Source organism: Diceros bicornis, chromosome 8 (genome assembly GCF_020826845.1).
Source record: "Diceros bicornis minor isolate mBicDic1 chromosome 8, mDicBic1.mat.cur, whole genome shotgun sequence".
Lineage (NCBI taxonomy): Eukaryota > Metazoa > Chordata > Mammalia > Perissodactyla > Rhinocerotidae > Diceros > Diceros bicornis.
In genome coordinates this window covers 5,377,134-5,398,661 of record NC_080747.1, presented here as the reverse complement: position 1 = coordinate 5,398,661, position 21,528 = coordinate 5,377,134, and the positions used below count along the sequence as shown (strand labels likewise).

The 21,528-nt window shown below is 53.4% G+C and overlaps 1 protein-coding gene across 3 annotated transcripts in view; it reads right to left on the bottom strand.

Annotated features, from left to right (window-relative positions):
* The window catches only part of PPP2R2C (protein phosphatase 2 regulatory subunit Bgamma), a 137,273-nt gene that overhangs the window by 76,194 nt on the left and 39,551 nt on the right, over nt 1-21,528 (bottom strand). For 2 of the 3 annotated variants that reach the window (XM_058546685.1, XM_058546686.1), the window contains exon 1: nt 5,352-5,497. The exons of the other annotated variant lie outside the window; for it this stretch is intronic. In XM_058546685.1, the coding sequence (XP_058402668.1) occupies nt 5,352-5,469 (118 nt within the window). In that variant the 5' untranslated portion in view covers nt 5,470-5,497. Of the gene's footprint in view, nt 1-5,351; nt 5,498-21,528 lie in introns of those variants that run through there. 3 annotated transcript variants of the gene reach the window in all.

Below are 21,528 nucleotides of genomic sequence, written 5' to 3'. Positions count from 1 at the left end.
ATTCTGTTGGTCTCCCCACTGTACAGGGAGGAAACCTAGTGAGAAGGGGTAAAGGAACTTCCCAAGGGCACAGGGCTCCCAAGTAGAAGAGCTGGGTCAGGGCAGCTCCTCAGCCCTCCCTTCCTGTCCCACCGAAGGCTGGCCACCTCCCACCTCTGCCCGTCGGGAACGGGAAGCGCAGTGCTCTAAACTGGCTCTTAGCTGGCGCTCAACAGTGGTGTGCTGAGCAAATGAATGGATGAATAAATGAATGAACAAATGAACGGGGGGAATGAAGGGATGAATGAATGCCATGGGGAGGATAAACTTTCTCTTTGAGCTCAAAGGCAGAAGGAGGATCCCCAATTTAATGACGGGGAGGGACCCCGAGGGCTACCCCACGCGGCAGTAACACAAGCACTTTCATTACTGTTTATGGTTTCCTGGGCCCATTAGCAAATCCCCCGGGGCTCCTGGGGGTGATTAGATGGAGGAGAGGCTGGGCCCGCTCCCGGGCCACACTGGAGGGTCCGGGTCTGGGAAGCAGCCCGTCTTGAATCCAGATGCTGACATGACAACATCAAGAAAACCTCATTTGCAAACCCAAATTAGTGCCATCCTTATGATCATATAAAAGAAGGATGGGCATATAAAGCGAGCGGTGAACAAGCATGACCGTGGGTAACAGCGTCACCAACGAGCTGGGAGAGCTCGTAAAGAAAGGTTTTTGTCATCAAACCCATTGGTGACTTATGGATTCAGCTCAATTCTTTGTTTTGTATCCTGGCAGGGGTCTCTTTTTCCCTTAGTTTATCTATCATCATCCTCATTAATAATATAGAGGTATAAGATATAGATATAAACATGTAATAATGATAATTACAATTACGATGACAAAATTTAGCATTTATTAAGAGTGCTCATGCTGAGCCTGGTCCTATGCAGAGCACGTTACAAGCATTACCATATTTACTTTTGAACAATTTACGACAGTCTTGCCTTTATGCTGTCTTCCGGTTTGCCTTCCTGAGTTCATCTGACACACGTGTTTTCAAATTACCCCCCGACCAGTCCTGGCCACAGTGACCCACCCCAGCCGACATGGACAGCACTTCCCATTACCCGGGGAATGGTGCTGAGGACAGCACGCCTCTCGTAACCCACGATTACTCTGTGCCTTCCACAGCTCAGAAAAAGGAAACGCTGTCTCGTCCTCCTCGCTTCTTCATCCTGACTATCCAAACGCTAACGTTTCACTTCAGTGGGTCACTGGTGGCCCTGCAAAGCATGTGTCCATGTTCTACTCTCCAGAACCTGTAAACGTGACCTTATTTGTAAGGAGGGTCTTTTCAGATGTAATTAAGTTACAGATCTGGAGATGAGATCATCCCGGATTATCTGAGAAGACCCTAAATCCAGTGACAAGTGTCCTTATAAGGACACACATAGGAGAGACACACTGAGGAGGAGGCCATGTGACAAGGAAGGCAGTAATTGGAGCGATGCACCCATAAGTCAAGTAACGTGGGAGCCTCGAGAAGCTGGAAGAAGCGAGCAAGGACTCTTCCCCCGAGACTCCGGAGAGAACACAGCCCTCCCGATACTGATGCCAGACTTCTGGCCTGCAGAGCTGTGAGAGAATCAATTTCTGTAGTTTTAAGCCACTGACTTTGTGGTAAGTTGTTATGGCAGCCCCAGAAAACTAACCTGCTCACTAATCAGAAATGAGCATTGATGGTGGGCTACTGGCCTGGTCAACCAGGACCCAGCAAAAACAGGACACGGAGAGTCAGGACAAACAGACTTAACCCTCAAAACTCCAGCAGATTTTACGAGCAAGTATTGCTAGAAACGTAACATTTGGAAGTCAAATAGCCTTTGACAAATGGACTGAAAAGTCCTTAAACTATTTTAAGCTATTCAAAGGTGGGTAAAACACATTAAAAAAGATACAGAGGATATAAAGCAAAGCCATCATTTAGAGCTGCGACGTCCAGTCTGGTGGCCACCAGCCACACGTGGCCACTGAGCCCCTGAAGTGTGGCCAGCCTGAACTGAGCTGTGCTCTGTGTACCCTGCACACCAGATTTCAAAGACTTAGTGTGACATACAGAACGTGAAACATCTCACGAGTAATTTCAATACTGAATCATGTTGACTATATAAATTATTAAAATTAATTGCCCCTATTTCATTTTACTTGTGTAACGTGCCTTTTGGAAAATTTTAGAGTACACGTGTGGCTCTCATTTACATTTCTATTGCTCCAGCGCTGATCTAAAGAATGCTGAAATTTTGGTGATTATTGGGTACTTAAACATTGTGTGTGTCATGTGGTTGCCTTAAAAAAAATTAAAATGGCAGAAGAGACTAGGATCCCCAAAGGACACAAAAACACCCAAAAGGGGTCAAATGTTACATAAACTGATAAACTAATAGCAGCTGTGACTTCTTATTGCCCCATACTGGCTAGATCAGCAGTTCTTCACCACATGACCACGCCCCCACACTATCCTCAGCTGATTGGATCAAGTGGTAGACACACCCCTCTAGAAGCAGCCAATCACCAGGCTGCCCAGAGAGCTGAGCCAATCACGTTTCTCTCCCAGGAATCTGGGGTGGGAATGTGGGCGGTAGTGGGGGTGAGTTCAGCAAGTGTAAGGATTCCCAGGGGTTGCAGGGCAGGCAGGGGAGGCCAGGAGAAACACGTATAATCCTATAGAGCAGGGAATGGCAATTACAGCGATGCTTGTTAAGAATTCAGATTCCTTGGCCCTGCCATCAGGAAGTCTGGGTGAGGCCTGGGAATCTGTGTTTTAAACAAGTCCCTGAGTGCATCTGCTACCTGCGGTTTGCGGGTCACACTGTGACAAACCCCAAGGGCAAAGGATGCAGAGGGTGGTCAGAGGGGAGGGTGGAGCCTGGGGAGCAGACCAGGGGTGGCTGCCTTGGGTCCACTTCAGGGGGCCAGAGCCAGCTAAGGATGTCACTGTCTCAGGAGCCCCTAGAGGATCGCAGGGCACCCTCACCACAAAGTCCCCATCCAGTGTGGCCTCAGAGAGCTTTCTAGAAAACCGGCCAGTAGGTGCCAGGCACTCAGCTCACTAGCTTGGAGCAGACGGACCTGGAGCGCCCTTCCTGTCTTTCATTTGAGTCTGTTTGATGAAAGCTGTGTTTTTACCTCCCCCTGAAGCCTTCTCTGGTTTCAGGGGTCTGGGGGTATCTCTCAGGAAGCAGTTTAGAATGAGGAGCCAGCCTCATGTCACCATCTAAACCTGAAATGTGTCCCTCAGGTGCCCTAATTAAACAGAGGGCCCCAGCTCTGCACCTCTGCACCACTAGCACACCGGCAGGAGATGGACACACCTGCTTAGAATTGGGCTTCTGAGCCTCAGGACCACTGTCGGTGGAGCCCAAAGGCAGGAGCCCGCTAGCAGCCTCACGGAGCTAATGACACTGCATGTAAGCTGTAATTACACCAGCTCCGGAGCCAGCGCAGGGTGCCGGGAGCAGGCGGGCGTGCTTGTTCACGCAGGGCCTAATGATGCGTCCCATGTTCTACAAACCTCGGTGCATGATTTAATAAACCCTCTGCTCCGGGGGCGCTCTAGACACCCATTACGAAGGAGGAGACCCCAACCCGACTCGGGGCGCAGCAGCAGTGACTGAATAATTGGGGGTGTGCACTAGAAGGAGATTCAGTACTGGGAGAGGAGAGAGTTCATGCGCCAGCTACTGGGGTCTGGGGTTTGAGTTTGGATTTAGATGGAAGATAAAATATCAAAAGGATAATGGGGGGGCATGCCGGGGGACAGGTACTGTGTGGTGCAGTGGCAGGAATGTGCCAAGCATGTGACGGAAGGGGCCATTGAGGGGGCCATTCTGGCTGGTGTGTGGGCGGGGCCTGGTTGAGCATAAGGCAGCATGGCATATCAGAGTCAGACAGATGAGAACGAAGCCCACTCTGCCACTTACCACCAAGTCTGGGCAAGTCACCCTTTTTCAGAAACACTTATGCAGGATCAAAGTCCTTCACATACACTGATCATTTGATCCTCACAACAGCCCTGTAGAGTTGGGACTATTATTACTCTCATTTTAATGCTGAGGCAACTGAGGGTCAGAGAGGGCAAGTAAGACACCCATAGTCACAGAGCCAGGAAGCGGTGGGGCCGGGATTCCAGCCCAGGCTATCTGTGCCTACCTCCAGCACCAGTGTGAATATTAGCGCTGATGGTGTGATGCTCCCGGCACAGGGCCTGGCACACAGCAAGGAGGATCCCCTTTCAACCTTCCTCCCATCATTCCTCATGCGTGCCCTGCTCCACACAAATTATGGTTCTCCCTAAACCAACCACGCTCTTGTAAGTTTTCAAATTTGTGTCTCTTCTCCACCTGGAGTTTTTAACAGTCCTCTATCCCAGTGGCTCTGCCACTTACCTTGGGTACTTAATATTCATGGTGCCTCAGTTTCTTCATCTGGGAAATGGGGAACAATCAAGGGGCTGTTTAGGGGATTAAATGAGTTAATAGTTGAAAATGACTTAGATCAGTGCCTGCCAAACAGTAAGCACTATTTAAGTATCTGTTAAATATAATGCAAGTCGCTGATTCTCTTCTTTCCCTTAGTCCTTCCTGCTGGTAGGGTTGGGGGTGGCAGGCCCTTCCTATAGCAGACTGGGGAGACCAGACTTGGGGTTGGGCCACACACACCAGCCCAGCTCAGTGAAGGAGCTCTCGGGGGTCCAGGCCAATAATAAATCAATAAGGACCATGGCAGCCAGCGCTGACGAGCACCTACGTGCCAGGCCCCGTCTGGGTGCACTACTCACCTGCTGTACCTCCTTTAAGCCCCACTGCACCCTATGAAGTAAGTGTTAAATGAACTCCCCCATTTTACAGATCAGGAAACTGAGGTGTAGGGGGTTTAGGTGACTTTTCCAATGTCACACATTTGTGACTCAGCAAGGGGTGTGCTCACAAGGATGAGGGTGCCCACCACAGCCGTCTACTTTGGACAGTGCCATGAGGACCATGGCAGACGATGGTCTGAGCTGCTGTGTGCTGGGGAGATGGGTTCAATCACAGACACATTATTTTGGGGAACAGAGACAAACCAAGTGCATTCTGAGCAGAGCACTCGGGCAGAAGGGATCCCAAACCCCATTCCAAAAGCACCCTTAAGGAAATGTGGGATGTTTAACCAGGAGAAAACAAGACTCAAGGAAGACAAGGCTTGTTGTCCTCAGCTCTCTGGTGGGTTCTTGTGGCTAAGAGGGAGCTGACTTGGTCTGTGTGGCACCAGAGGCAAAACCAGTCTGGTGGGTGGGAACTCAGGGAGGTAACTCAGCTCAGCTTATGGATGAACCTACCAGTCAAAGCTGAAGGTAGAATGTAGGGAGGTGGTGAGCTCCCTGTCACTGGAGGTGTGCAAAGAGAAGGTGCAGGTTCCCTTGTAGGAAATGCTGTGGAGGGAAACAGAAGCATCATTCAGGCGTCAGGTTTCCTCTGGCCCTGAGGTTCTAGGAGCGGGTGTGCAACCTGAGCGTAAGCTCCTCAGAGCAGGTTCCACTCCCAGCTCCGCCTCTCCCAGGCCCCGTGCCCAGTGCCGAGCGCACAGAAGGAGCCGGGTAAATCTTCACTGGATGAGGTCGTAAAAAAGCTACCTTGGATAAAAGATCAGTTTTAATGACATCATCATAATAAAAAACACATTCTCCTAACGACTTCAGAAGCTGATAATTATCTGCCAGTCAAAAGCAGCGAGGAGGAGGCGACGGGTCGGAACGGAATATTTACTTACAAACAACGTGCCCGGCATCGCACTAAATGTTGTCATTGCTCATCTTCCTGACCCCTCAAAATAACCTACCCGGTAGGTGGTGGTGGCCCACTTTACAGGTAAGGAAGATGAGGCCCAGGGGCCACCTGCCTACTGTGACAGTGACTGGCACCTTTGCACCTTCGTTGATACGCCCCCAGGCACACAGCAGGCGCTCCTTAGATGCCGCTGTGTGCTTGAACAAAAATGAAGGAACGCCCAAGGAGCACAAGCCTCCAGCATGATCAGGACTCGATCAGGACTCGAGCGACCTGGGAGCTTCAAAGGTAGCACCTAGTGCTTCTGTGCACGTGGCACTTAACAATTGTGGGTCTTCTCTTCCGCATCTGACAGCACCCTCATTTAAAGCTCTACGTTGGAAAGTTGGGCCAAGTACCAAAGATGATTCCAACAGTCACAGCCCCTGCCTGTGGGACTGACACACAATCATTTCTTAAAGATTTCCTGCTATTTCTCCCAGAGAATAAACAGGGAACACACATACATACACTCACACACATACACACTCCATTAGCTTAAGCTGAACCCCCCGTTTATTCAGCCACTTGGGCTCCACGCCAGGGCCTTCTGACATGAGGACCTGCCCAATTTTGTCACTGATGAAGCACCATGGGTGACGCAGAACAATCCATCTCAGCCGTAACTGAATGTGCCCGGGAGATGCTGCGGCGTGTGCGTCCGGTAGGCCGCGAGTATCTGTCTTGGTGTGGTCATCAGAGCCAGGACCTGACCTCACTGGGTGGGGAGACCCTGGCTGCCTTCTGACCCATGCAAGCGCACGAGCCTTCTTTCCAGTCACGACAGCAGGAGCTGATTCAGGTCTCCACTGTGGCTGGTGCACGACCCACATGTTTATATTTACACACCCCAACAATCCTCTTGTCAGCAAGGGGAGAAACTGAGGCCCTGAGAAGTGAGCAACTGGCCCGAGATCACAACTAGCAAGTGGGCAGAGCTGGGTTCCCACCCAGCACCGGCCAGCTCCCAACACACCACCATCCCTGAAGCCCCTGCTCACGCCCTCCTCTTCCTCCTGGGGGTTTCCTCTTCCTCCACCCTGGGCCCAACACTGCTTCCTTAGGCTCCCTGCATCAGATCAGAGAATCCTCACTCGCAGCTCTGCGGTCAGTGCTATGTTGCCAGTCAATGGCCAGAAACAGATCAGTGAGCCCCAAATCTATAGAACTATGCTCTGGACAACAATACAAATTGTGTGTGTGCTTGTGTGTGCATGCATGGCTGTGTAGCAAGGGTTTTAACAGATAAATAAATATTCAAAGAAACAAAATACTGCCTAGCATTTCTGCTCCGGGCTAGATCTAGACCTGGCTTGAGCTGGTTAAGTTACTCAGCTGGAGGCAGGGCAGGCTGAAGATTTATTCAGGAGAGCTCTGCATGATTTTCTACCCGTATGAAAAGAGCTAGTTATCCAAAGACCTGAGCTACGTGTGCGAGTGCTCTGTCCGTGTGCACAGTGGGAATTCTGGTGGAAATTAACATGAGCCTTCCCATATGCAGGGGGCTGTGTTCTCCACGGGGGTGAGGGCAGGCAGACAGAAAGCAGGAGGCCGTGCGGGAGCACCAGGCAAAAGCAGCAATCCCTTTTGTCTTCAAGGAAGGCACAGGCATTAATATCGACCCGTCACTTGGGAAACACTTTACAGTTTACACAGAGAGCCAGTATCCGCCTCTCATTTCACCAGTTCCTAGAGCCTTGCAAGATGGGCAGGTGGGGAAGCCGAGCTCAGAGAAGCAAGAGGGAAGGGAAGGGAACTCTTGGTGAGCTCCTAATGAGTCCCCGAGGCCCTGTGCTGGGTGTTACCTAAAACGAGGCACTGCGGTGTGGAGGGAAGAACAGGGAGTGGAGACCCCAGTGGAAACTGCTACTCCTTCACGCCTTCCTGGCTGCGCAACCTCAGGCCAGTCACCTCACCCCTCTGAGCCTCAGGGGCCTCATCTGAAAGCACCTCTCTCCCAGGGCTGTTTGTAGATGCTCAGTACGTGCTCTTCACTTCCTTAGCAGTCCGCTCCCCTTGACACTGAGCTAAGGGTCACTCTCCCAGTGGTCGCAGGAACCATGTCACTCGTACTGATGGGACGGGGTGGTGACAGCAATGGATGCAGGTATCTGGGGGGACAGGACCATGGAATGCCAGGACAATGGGCAGAGCCCTGTCCTCTCGCAGAGTTGGTAGATCACAGCCCTGCTCCCTTCGTCCACATGGTCGAGGACTGGCCGAGTTGCCCTCGCTCAGAGGTGAACATCCCAGGCGCCTTCCAACAGGCCCAAACTGGCCAGTGCCAGCGGGCCACCATTACAGCCTGATGGGGGCTCAGAGCCCCTCTAAAACCACCAATGACACGTCTCAAGGTCAGATTTAAACTTCCAGCTGTTTAAATCCATTTGCATTTGGCAGACGCCCAGTATCTTACTTTAAAGGCAAATTTGTGCCTGCTTTACTGTTTTCTGCTTAAAAAAAAATACAACTCGATATGCTTGCCCAGCCCGAGGCTCACGTGTCTGGGCCACGGTGACAGTGACACTTGGGAGAACACCTTTATACCCCGAATCCTGTGCAGAGGCCAGGCAGCTGCCAAGGGCTTTGAAGAGTTTTAGACACACAGTGGGGCACCTGAAGGTCATCCAGTCCAACCCTCTTTCCACAGCCCCCCAAGCAGACCTCCAGCCAAGACTCTCAGACCTCCCATGATGGGGAACTCACTACCTCCTTGCACAACCCATTCCAGTTGAAGGTAGCAGTGGTGGTGGGAACATCCTTCCTCCAGGTCTTCCCCCTACTGGGTCTGCCAGCTGGGCCCACACAGAGCGTCCAGCTCCTGTATCCACAGGACAAGTGATAAGGACCCCAGGTCCCATTTTTGTTCCAATCCCTGCTTGTCACACTGGGTCTTTCTATTTGGATTTCTCACCAGCAGTTTAGACACATGTCTAGGACTGAGCCCACCACTTTCCGAAACAACCCCACTCCTCCACCACCTCTGCCAGCAGCCCAGCCTTCAAGCTGGAGTCAGCTCCACACCCGCTCCCACCCCTCTCAGGACGTACACTGACAAGGAGACTGCAATCCTTAGGCTACCTGTGCGCCCAGGCCTGGGCTCGGTGCTCATACGACAGCCCCACAGCAGGGAGTTTCCCCCATTTCATGGATGAGAAAACTGAAGTTCAGAGAGGTCATACAACTTGACAAAGCCACACAGCTACCAAGAATGGGAGCCAGCACTCAAATCCAGGTCTGATTCCACTGCCCAGCGAAAATGCCACAGGCAATCCAGCAGTGCAGTCCCTTCTGTCATCTTGATGTCCCTTGTCATGCTCCTCTGGGACCCCCCAACCTCTGCGCAGCTTAGCACTCACCACTGTCTTACCCACCCCAACCCCCTCCAGCCTGAGCTTTCCCAGACCAGCTGCTATCTCCAGGACGCAGCGGGAGGAGCCCTGGCTGAGCCAGCACCTGGTCCAGGCTTCTCTCTTGCCATGCTCCCTCCCCTCCCCCACCTTTGCTCCAGTCACCCTGACCCACTGCCCGGGCCCGGGCTGCCACTACGCCCTCTGACTACACAGACGCCAAGAGGCAGAGCTGGACTCTGAATCCAGATCCTTCTGTTTCTCAAGATTTTGGCTCCCACCACTGAACCACACTGTCACCAGCCCACAGGATGGCTGAGACCATTTGACAGGGTTGGGGGAGTGGAGAAGACACTTCTTCCAGACTCTTGCTGTGTCCTTCCACGGGAAGGCACGCTCCTGTGTACATTCTTGGCCTCTCCCCTTCTTGAGCGGGAGTGTGGCTGGCTCTGGTGCATCTGGAAGGAGGGGTGGGCATGAGGAGCCCAGCCCCTCCTCTCCCCTTCCTCCTGGGAGTCAGTGCCCACTGGGAGCCTGCTCTATTCTGCTGCTGCACACCTGCCAGAGTCCAGAGATGGGGGTTACACCAGACAAATTCTGAAGTTAAGTATTAGGAAGCCCATTTGGCCAACACATCTAAGCCAGGTCCTCCAGTGTCCACAACATGGTGCTAGAAGGTGCTACTCTGCCTCTCCATGCTGCCTCCTTTGGCCAACACCTCCATGGGGCCAGACTCTGGGCTCCGGGCACCCTGTGAGGACACCATAAAGGATGAGCAGGGGGAGGGAGAAGTGAAAAGGGACGAGGGTGAAGTGGTGGTGGTGATGCTGCTTCAGAGAAAACAAGAAGCAGCTAGAGCTCCCAGGTGCACAGACCAGACTTGCACGTGGCCGCTCCTCTGGGTTACACTAATCAACGGCGTAGCCCTTCCCCCGGTTTCACTGCCTGCTGACCCAGGCTCTGGGCCTCGGGAAGCTTCTGATAAGAAGCACCACCGTTCCTGGGGCTCCCGGCGCCCCTCCCTCCCTGTGGCCTCCGTTTGGCCCTCCCGGATAGCACCCACCCTCCTCCCTGCAATATGCCAAGGAGCTCCAGGCTCCTGGACTCCCAAGGGCAACTCAACCTGTATGTTTCCAGGGCCCAGCCTGCCGGCTCCCTCTGGACACCGCTCCAGCTTCAGGTAAACACATTCTCCTGCAGAGGCTCTCAGGTGGGGGGCCCCGGGGACCACGGCCTCAGCCTTGCGGCAATAATTCAAAGATGCCTCCCAGTCGAGGGCAATCAAACAGGCCTTCTCAGGACAGATTCTGATGAAGCCTGGGAGAATCTAATAAAGGACAAGATCCGGCTGTGTGTGCACGCACGGGGAGGGGACGGCACGTGGCGGGGTGCAGGGAGCAGCCACCGGGGAGGTGCTCAGCAGAGTCACCACGCCTCAAATGGCAGCATTCTCGGCAGATCCCTGTCATTCAACCCAATGATCTGAGATGATGGAGGCTTCCCTTACCTCTGGCCGATGTGTCCTGACCATCCACGGCTGGGACAAAGCCTTGAGCAGACAGTGACTCGCCAGGGGGAGGACCGGGCAGGAGGAGGACCAGGCTGGGGTCCCCATTCTGCCACTTGCCTTGCCTTGTAGCCTCCAGTAAGTCACCTCCCTTGCTGAGCCTCTGTTTCCTCATCTGTAAAATGGGGTGACCATAGCAACCCTTGGACAGTGCCAGGATGGGAAAGATCCAAGGGGGCAGAGGACACGAACCCACTCTGGAAGTGGAGAGGGCCTGACAGAGCCACCTAACAACAGAGCTGTCACTAAGACTGGCACCCGTGTGCCAGGCTGCTGATGCCTCAGGACAGACCTGACAGGGAGGGCTTGCTGTGCCCTCCTGGAGAGGAGGCTGAAGCCCAGCAAGGCTAAGACATTCACTCAGGGTCACACAGCTGCCAAGCAGCAAAACGAGAAATCCAGGTCTCTCTGACTCCCAACCCCATGCTCCCAATACCAGCTGATGCTGCTCTTCAAGACCATTTCCCTCTTCTCTAGATCCCGCATCTCCAGGACGGAACCCAGGCCCAGCACTTCTGGCTGTGCTAGGGTTGGATGGGGCTCGAATCACCCCATTGGCCCGGACACCCATCAGATGTACCTCACTTTGGCTGACTCCTCCCCTCTGTCATCAAACACTGTACAGAGATGACTCAGCCAGAGCGCCTGCCGTCCCAAAGGGACAATGACACCACGAACTCTGCTGTGAAAGAAGGAACTTAGACAAGTACAGACCCAGAGAGAGCTTCCGGAGAGGTTCCTTCATTCTTCAAACAAATCTCCCCTGAGCCCCCACGATGTTCAGGCCCTGTCCCCAGCACCAGGGCGGGGAGTGTGAACAAGACAGACGGGCCCTGGCCGTGGACACGGGGGGCAGGCGCCGGCCCAGCACTGTCCCCCACGGCCTTCACTTGGGAAAACCAGGCCTTATTCCCCCTGACAGTGAGAACACTGACACCCGGGGGCTCCAGGCTGGCTCCCCCTTCGTCAGCACGTGGCCCGACAGCAGGATACATGACTGTTTGGCCTGATGAGGGGCTGAGGTGTGGCTGGGGGTCCTTACAGGCAAGACTAATGCCTTGAGTCCAGTGCTGGCAGACTGCGGCCCAGGGGCCAAATCCAGCCCAAGATCAAGACTGTTTTTTGCATTTCTAAAGGGTTGTGAAACAAACAACAAACAGTGACAACAAAGCAAAGAAAAATGTGTGACAGACACCGTACGTGGCCTGCAAAGTCTAAAATATTTACTACCTGGCCATTTACAGAAAGCCTGTGTCGCTCTGCTCCAGTCCAGCACCTTGCTTTGCAGGTGGAGAAAATCGGGGTCAGAAAGTTAGGGACTGAGCCGGGTCTGTGTCTTCGTCTCCTTTCCTGCCAAAAATGGAGAGGCTGGAAACCAAAGAAATGGACTGTCTCACAGCTCTGGAGGCAGAAGTCCAAAGTCAAGGTGTCAGCGGTGTGGGTTCCCTCTGGAGGGTGTGAGGCGGGATCTGTTCCCTGCCTCTCTCCTGGCTTTTCATGATTGCTGGTAATCCATGGCGTTCCCTGGTTTGCAGACGTGTCACTCCAGTCTCTGTCTCTGACTTCATGTGACATTCCCCCTCTGTGTCTTTGTGTCCCTTCTCTTCTTCTAAGGACACCAGTCTTTGGATTTAGGGTCCACATTACTCCAGTATGACCTCATCTTAAGTAATTACATCTGCAAAGGCCCTATTTCCAAATAAGGTCATATTCAGAGGTTCTGGGAGACACAAATTTTGGGGGACACTACTCAACCCACTACAGCCTGGAGCTCCCAATTTCTTTCACCCATTAATGCTGCCTCCTCTGGGTAACTGATTTACCAAGAGTGTGGACACCTCTCTCTCACACACACACACACACACACACTCATGCATGTGCACACAGATGTTCTACTCCACGTGACAGGTGGCTAAGACTTCCTAAGGACGGATTGTGCGATGACATGCAGGCTGGCACACGGCCGTGACAAATGGCTTGTTTCTTGCCAAGCCCCACTGCCAATGTCTCCTTCATGAAAATGAACCACCAGTGATTAAGGTGAGAATAAGACCCTTCACTGTGTGTGACTCAAGAGCATCCCACCCTCCCATCAGCCAAGCAGGCAGCAAGGCTCTCACAAGGCCCAGCCTGGGATTTGGAACTGCCTGGTCAGTTTCTGGTCCCAGGGACCAATGTACTTTTTCTACAAAGTGTCAGCCATGCCCCTGCCTGTGAGCCTCAGGGGCAGGCCCCCTCACTGCTTCTCTACATCCACCTCTCACTGCCACCCACTTAGGTCTGGAAAGGGAACTGCTGGTGGCTGAGCACCTATGATCTGCTGGGGACACTGTCACCCATGACTTCATCATGGTGCTCTTCAGGCTACTGCAGGGCATGCCGATGGAAGTGATGGACTCTGGGGCCCTGTAGATGGTACTAACAGAGTAAAACCAGAAACCTAACGCCGGAGAAAAGAGGGTTGGTAAACATGAGATGGCGCAGCCATACAGAGCAATACCAGACCCTATCAACAACGGCTCGAGTATCTGATGTGGAAAGATGGTCAGGACGTTCCTGGCGCCAGGACTGTGCTTGCACACTTAAGTGCTCACTAAATGCGCAGTGAATGTTACTGATGGGACATTTTAGGTGAACGTACTACCATCTGTTTACCAAGCCTCCTCTCTCCCACCAAGCCTTGGGAGGGAGGCTGCTGCTGCTGGCAGCGGGGGCAGTTGGTTCTCCTCGTGGGCTTGAAGAGGGCTGCGTGGAGGAGGGGGGCAGGGCTGGGCTCTGAATAGGATGGAGGGTGTTCCCGGTAGACGGATTACCGGGATCGGAGGCAGGAGGCACAACCCCGTGTCGGCACCACTTGACACAGCACAGCTCTCCAGTCTGACCTCCCCGTCTCCCTTCACCCCAAGCGCAGTGGAGGACACACAGTGGGAGTGGGGGCTTCACTTGTCCTTTTTACTGCTCTGTGTGCACCCCCTTCCCAATTGGAGTGAACCCCCAATGCAAGCCATCTACAAAAGTGGAGCGGCCAGACCCTTCCCCCTGCGGCGCCCCCCACCGTACGCGGGCACGTGACTGGGCTCGGCCAATCACACGCTCCCTGACTGGCACATGACCTGGCTGGGCCAATCAGATGCTCCCCCCACTCAGGGAGGAATGCCTCCGGAAGACAAGCAGGACTTGAATTCACTCGTGGCCGCGGCGGCGCTGGAGGCAACGGTGGGGTCAGGCAGCTGATCTGCCCCGCTGAAGGACAGTCGTGTGCTTCCTGCTGCTTGGCTTCCCAGGCTGCCATTTAAAATCTGGTTTTTCAGCTCTTGCCGAGTCTGGTGGAGCCAGAGCCCGGTCCCGGGTCTGGCCATTCAGAGCACCCCAGTTGGCACCTGGGTGTTTAGTCAGTGTTTGTGGATCACTGTGACACAGCTCGGATGTTTAGTGTCACCTGCTTTGTGCCAGGTGCCTGCTGGCTGCCGCAGCTGGCGGCCGTGAACGCAAAGCCTGTACGTAGACCTGGCTGGGACAGCTCATGGGCAGACGGACCACAAACTGCAAACCAACGAGGTGACTTGCCACGCGAGGGGGCTGAGTGGAGAGGCGAGGGCGCCTGGCAGAGGGCTGCCTGTGCTGGCCGCGGGCTCCTCCACACCTGCTGGGACCCGAGTGAGGAGAAATCACAGTTCCTGCCCCCGTCCACTTACAACGGTATCCTCAGCATCAGATGAAATACAGGGTGTAAAAGGGCTCGGTGAACAGGCCAGGCACATATATTCTACGAAAGGATCGTCATTTTACTTCACCTCCCAATAACCAAATGCCTTCTATGTGCTGAGCAGAATGCTAGGTGCTGAGTCAACTTGAAGGGAAAAAAAAAAAATTCCCTGTAATGTTGCAGGAACAGCTACTGGCTGCATAAGTTGAGTGATGCCCCTGAGATGCTGCAGCCCTGATGGGACACTGGTAGAACTCTTGTTTTTTTTAACTAAGTAGAGTCTTGAGTGGTAAAAAATAAAAATAAAAAATACAATACTGAAGACAGACACACCAAAAGGGGGAGTTGAGACCCAAGTCTCAGGAGGCTGATGGGCTTCTACACACTCACGTCACCGTGACCTTCCAACCAGCCAAGAACAAGACACTGAGATTCGATAGCCACCTCTGACCTTAGCAGCCACACGAGTGAGGCCCAGTCCACCCACCTGGCCTGTACCAGCCCTGAGAAAGACAAGCGGACCAGGGTTTGAATGTCAGCACCAACACCCACCAGCAAGCACTGTGACCTTGGGCAAATTAGTTCACTTCTCTGAGCCTAAGCATCCTCGTTTGCAAAAATGGGGAAAATCCTTCCTTTATAGAGCTTAGAGAATTAAATTAGGGCACACTGTATTTGTTTGCTAAGGCTGCTGTAAAAAAGTACCAAAGACTAGGGGCTTTAACAATAGAAATTTATTTTCTATCAGTTTAGAAGCTACAAGTCCAAGATCAAGGTGTCAGCAGGTTGGTTCCTTCTAAGGCCTCTCTCCTTGGCTTGCAGATGGCCGTCTCCTCCCGGTGTCCTCACTTGGTCGTCCCTCTGTGCCTGTCTGTGTCCTAATCTCCTTCTCTTACAAGAACACCAGTCAGACTGGATTAGGGCCCAATCATATGACCTCATTTTAACTTGATTACCTCTTTAAAGGCCCCATCTCCAAATACAGTCACATTCTGTGGTGCTGGGCATTAGGACTTCATCGTATGAATTTGAAAGGGACACAATTCAGTTCATAACAGTAATGCATGCAAAGGCTCTAGCACACAGTAGGACCTCCATAAATGTCACACCTACTTGACCAGAGCTTTTAAAAGAATAATAATTCTTAGTGACTGAGCACTGATTAAGTCCAGCAACACACCATGCATTTTACAGGCATCATCTCTAATCCAGGGAACAACCTAGTGAGATGGGTCATTGTGCCATCCCAGGGCCTACCAGACACTCACTTCCTCCCACGGCTGTGCCCTGCCTGGGAGGGACTGCAGTACACCCACCCAGGCACTGGCTCAGTCCTTCCACAAACGTCCATGGAGCCCCACTGTACGCCAGGCCCTGTGCTATCCCCCGGGGGCAGTTTAGTGAGCAAGAAACACATGGTTCCTGCCCTTAAGAAGCTTCATTCCAGTGGCGGAGACAGACCCCAGACAGGTAAGCAGTGTAGGTGAGGTGCACCTGCGGGAGACCAGGAAAGGCCTCCTCAGAGCGGGCCCTGCTATGGGGCCCTGAGCTGTTGATGGGGTTTGACCATTTGAGGGGAAGGGCACTCCAGGCAGACGGGCTGGGTGTGCAAAGGCTCGGGGATGGGACAGTGCCCCTGTTTGCAGCTCTGTGGGAGATGCAGGGGGTGGGGGCAGGCCACCCTTCCAGCTCCCACGAGACCTAGGACAATGACCTCACCTCGGAGAGCCTGTGTCTTCACTCGTAATGGCCAACACTAAGACCTCGGAGCCAGACTTTCTGAGTGTGAAGCCCGACTCCACCGCTGCCTGGGTTCGTGGCCATGGCAGAGTTGGGAGGCCTCTCTGTGCCCCGGTTCCCTCCTCTGTACAATGGGGATACAAGTCTCCACCATTAGGACTGTCTTGAGGAATACTTGGTTAATTTGGGCAAAGAACTTAGGATGAGCCTGGGACCCAAGAGCTACAAAAAGCATTTGTTATTCTTATTCTCATTCCTATGGGGCTGTGGTGAGAACGAGAGGAAGAAAGTGGCAGTGCTGTGAGCCCCGAGGCACAGACTGCGTGAGGGTCAAGGGCCTTCCTTTTCTGCCTGCACAGCTCCCTCCCAAACCCTGATGACCTCTTCACCCGTCAGCCTCTCCTAGGAGACAGTGGGCCCCCAGGGCACAGCCCACACATACCCACAGGAGCCCGCTGGCTCAGGAGCCCCATGCTGGCCACACTCAGCTCTGCGCCTCACTCGCTGTGTGTCCCGGACTGTGCATAACCTCTCTGATCTGAACTGCCCCGGGGCAGCGCAGTTACCTGGAGAACAGGGTGCTGCCAGCCCTCCCTCATGAGGCCTGTGCGGTGCTACCAAAGCCCTGGCATTCACCGCCATCTCTGTACCTAGCAACCTCATCCTCAGTGCTCCGGGGGGACTCAGCGCACGTGTGCAGAAGCAGAGACTCAGGAGCACCACGTTCACCTCCACCTCCCGCCCAGGCATGTGAACATGTGGCTTCTGGTTTCTGAGCAAACTTGAAACCCTCTGCCTTTCTGCGGGAACAGAGCACAGAGCAGCCTGAGCCGTTACAACTTCCCGCTGAGTACACACAGGAAATGTTAGAAAGCATGTCCTTGCCTGTCCCCAACACAAAAGGGCAAGCCCACGTTCTGAATCCACCCCAGCATCGTAATCTGGCTGTTGTGGACCAGATGTTTGTGTCCCCCCAAAATTCATATGCTGAAGCCCTAACCCCCAATGGGGTGGTATTAAAGACGGGCCTTTGGGGGTGATTAGGTCACGAGGGTGGAGCCTCCGTGAGGGATTAGCGCCCCTACAAGAAGAGACACATAACTTGCTTCCCCTCTCTCCATCATGTGAGCGCACAGCAAGAAGGCCGCCGTCTGCAAGCCAGGAAGTGGGTCCTCACCAGAAACCGAATCTGCTGGCCCCTTGATCTTGGACTTTCCAGCTTCCAGCACTGGAGAAATAAACGTCTATTGATCAAGGCCCCCAGACTATGGTACTGAGTGAGACAGCGGGGAAGGGCGTCTGTTCAGACAAATTGGTGCACGTGGAGAACACAGCCCCGGAATCAATACTTGAGTGTGGGGGGGCTCGGCAGCCCATCAGGACTGTGTCAGGGGTGGAGGTGAGATGGGCCATTTCCCAGAGACAGGCTCTGCTTCCCCCTCAGCCCTGATCCATGCATCCGAGCCAAGGAGCTGGTGGACCCCCAGTCATTGCTATAGCGCCCGCAGGGCCTCGGCCGGTCACCCCCCTCCCGGCCGACTCAGTCCTGGGGACCAACACCGTCTCTCTGCCCGCCTGGGAGCACTAGGAAGCAGCTACTCGGATCAGCCTGTGGCCCTTGCAATGTCTACTAGGCACCTTGGCAGCAGGCAGTGGGAGGAGGAGAGGGGGCCGTGCAGGCCAGCTTGTTCCCACGGTCAGCTGCTAAAAATCCTTCCATCCCCACATGCGTTTGTTCCACAAACACTTCCTGCTCACCTACTGTGTGCGGGGCTCCAGGCTGAGGACTGCAGATGGAGAGAAACAAGACCGGGCCCTGCCCTCAAGTGCACGTGGCCTCAGGCCAGGACAGACAGAACCCCTGAGGGAGAGACGGCACTAACAGCACCCTCACTAAGAGGGGCTGAAACCAGAAGGGGGTTATCATCTCACGGGCACGAGAGGTCTGGAGGCAGACGGCTCCAGTGTCAGACCTACCCCGGCACAGGCGCAGGTGGGACGCCGGGAAGGAGGCTCCCGGGCGCCGCCACTTACGATCTCCCTTCCTCCCCTACAGCCCAGAGGTGGGCACTGGCACCCCTGCTTTGCAAATAAGGAAAGAGCTACAGAGCAGGTCAGCTAAGGGGCCAAGTTCTGGAAGGACAGCACTGTCCCGGCAGCCACAGCTCCCTGGCCACCCAGCGCAGCTGGAAGGAAGCCCCGAAGAGCCGTCACATCCGCACCTTCCTCTCTGTGCACCTGGTACAAGTTCATCCTGGCGCTCTGTGCTGCGTTCTCAGATCGAGGCTGTCTGGTGGGAATCCGGAGAAGGCTGGGACTTCATGGGGGGAGACCCTCGTGGCTTCTGTTTGCCTCTGGGTTCCCGTCAGCATGGCTGTGCCTGGATCTCTAATTGTTGCCTGGACAGACAGTTCCCCACGAGACTTGCTCACAGCAGAAGTCAGCCCAGGGCAGGCCTGACGTTCCCAACAGCCAGCAAGTTTGTGGGAGCTGATTTCAAGTGACCCCATCCCGGTCCACTAGCCCATGGGCCTGGGAGATAGCATAGTCCAGGGGCTTGTCTGGTTCTTTTGAGGGACGTGGGGGACAGGGAAGAGAACAGTGTCACAGAGCCACCTGTGACTCTACTATCAGGAGTCAGGGCTTCCATTTTTCTGGTTCAGAAACCACATCTTGTTGGGGCAGCTGCAGTTTAGCAGGCCTGGAGGGCTGACTCATCTCATCCAAACTCACAAGAGACTGATGAATAAGCCAGACAATTCATTTACAGTGATAACACTGACGGTGACCAGAACTGAATACCCCAGCAGGTGCCGGGCCCCATGTTAAGTGTCTCAGTCACAAACAAAGGCCCTGCAAAGTGGGCAGTAGTTGACTGCAATTTACAGATACAGAAACAGAGCCCTGAGAGGTAAAGGGATCACTCAAAGTCTCAGCCAGGAAGTGGCAGAGCTGGGATTTGAACCCGTCTGCCTGACTCCTAGGCCCTGCATAGTCTTTCATTACAGATGGTCTGACCCCGAGCCACATACTTTCCTCTCTACCAAGGGATCATGTATTAGGAAAAACAGAACCAATAAGATGTTTATAGAGAGAGAAAGATTTATTTTAAGGAATTGCCTCATGTGATCATGGAGGCTGAAAAGTCCAAAGTCTGCAGGGTCAGCCAGCAGGCTAGAGGCCAGAAAGAGCCAATGCTGCAGTTTGAGTCTGAAAGCTTCTTCTGGCAGAATTCCCCCTTGCCCGAGGAGATCAGTCTTCATTCTATTCAGGCCATCAACTGATTAGATGAGGCCCACCCACATTAAGGAGGGTAATCTGCGTTACTCAAAGTCTACTGATTTATATGTCAGTCACATCTAAAAACACTCTCACAGAAACATCTAGAATAATGTTTGATCACATATATGGGCATCACAGCCCAGCCACATTGACACACAAAATTAACCATCACAGTTGGCAAACTCTTTCTATAAAGGGCCATATAGTCAGTATGTGAGGTTTGCTGGCCGCACAGCCTCTGTTGCAACTCCTCAGCTCTGCTGTTGTAGTGCAAAAGCAACCACAGACAAGATGGAAATGAATAGGTGTGGCTGTGTTCCAATAAAACTTTATTTACAAAAACAGACAGTGGGCTGGATTTGGCCCACGGTCTGTAGTAGCCACCCCTTGTTCTATACCACATGACATAGTAGAAGCAGCCTTAATTTCCGACCGTGACATTGTCTTTTCTCTAACTTAAACACCACATTTTTGTTTTCATTTCTAAGCTTATTTTTCATACCCCTTAAAAAAAGTAATGTATGGCTCAAATCAGATAATCAATAATCAATTAGCAGTAAATTTCAGGCCCTTGTACTGGTAGAAAGACAATAAGGGAGATCAGAAGCCTCGCTAAGATGTGTTTTAATTTAAGACTGCAAAGAAGAGGGCCAGCCCCATGGTTTAGCGGTTAAGCGTGCGTGTTCCGCTACTGGCGGCCCGGGTTCGGATCCTGGGCGCGCACTGACGCACCACTTCTCCGGCCACGCTGAGGCCGCGTCCCACATACAGCAACTAGAAGGATGTGCAGCTATGACATACAACTATCTACTGGGGCTTTGGGGGAAAAAAAAAGGAGGAGGATTGGCAATAGATGTTAGCTGAGAGCAGGTCTTCCTCAGCAAAAAGAGGAGGATTGGCACGGATGTTAGCTCAGGGCTGATCCTCCTCACACACACAAAAAAAAAAGACTGCAAAGAAAAAGTACCATTAAAGAAATCAACCACAAATTTGAAAAGGACACCCAAAAGTAAGCAGTTGAGTATGCCGAATTAATTCCGCACCATCCGCCAGAATCAGATCTGCGAGCCCATGGGTACCAACGGCAGAGGAGCCCCGGCCGTCCGACTGCTCCTCTAAATCCAACACGCTGCAGAAGACGCCGTGCGGCTGCGTCTTGCGTCTTGTTTCTGTAAGAAGAAAGCTCGGACAGGGAGGGAAAGCGGAATTTAAGACCCGTCTCGTCCTGTTTAACCGGCTCCTTGAAGCCTTACTGAATGCTAACACCATGCGTGTCAATTCCGGATGGAGCGGAGTCTGCTGCCAGGGGATAAACACACCCCGGTCACGTCCAAGAAGGAAGAGTGCAGGCCGGCCCCCGAGGAGCAGGCGGGGGCTGAGGGCCAGCGGCACCCCCACAGCATCCGCGAAGGTCTGAGGATGCAGGACGCCCTCTGGAGACGGCCTGCTCCACCCGGCCCAGCGTGCACTGAGGCCCCCGAGGCACGGAGAGGCCAAATGCCTGGTCCAGGGTCACACGTCACGTCCACAGGGCCCTGACCCCCAGCTGAACGCTCGTTTCATAATCTTATGATGCTACCCAGGGCTTAACTGGTCATATCACCTCGTATCTGGGCCAGTTCAAACTTGGGGGCATGAATTCCCATTTAAGAAGTGGCCACCTGAATCCATGTCCTTTTCCACGACGAGCTGCGTTTCCCCAGCACCAAAATCAGTGAAAGTTACCACAGCTATGTCCTGGACGGACAGGGTGCTTCACCGCTGACACCCACACTGTCCACTGACCCCCCACCGTGAAACCCTGGGAGGTCCATGATGATCATCCAGATTTCCCAGAAGGAAGCCAAGGCCCAGAGACGTGAAGCAAGTTGCCTGACGTCACACAGCCTGCACCAGTGGTCTGGCTCCAAAGTCCATGTTTTCTCTGCTCCATCTCTACTGCCTTGTATCAGTGAAATGCCAAAGGGGCCACAGGTCCAGGAAGAGAGAGGAGACACCCCCACACACACTCAGGGTGCTGGGAGAACTGGCCCAAGGCCAGAGGT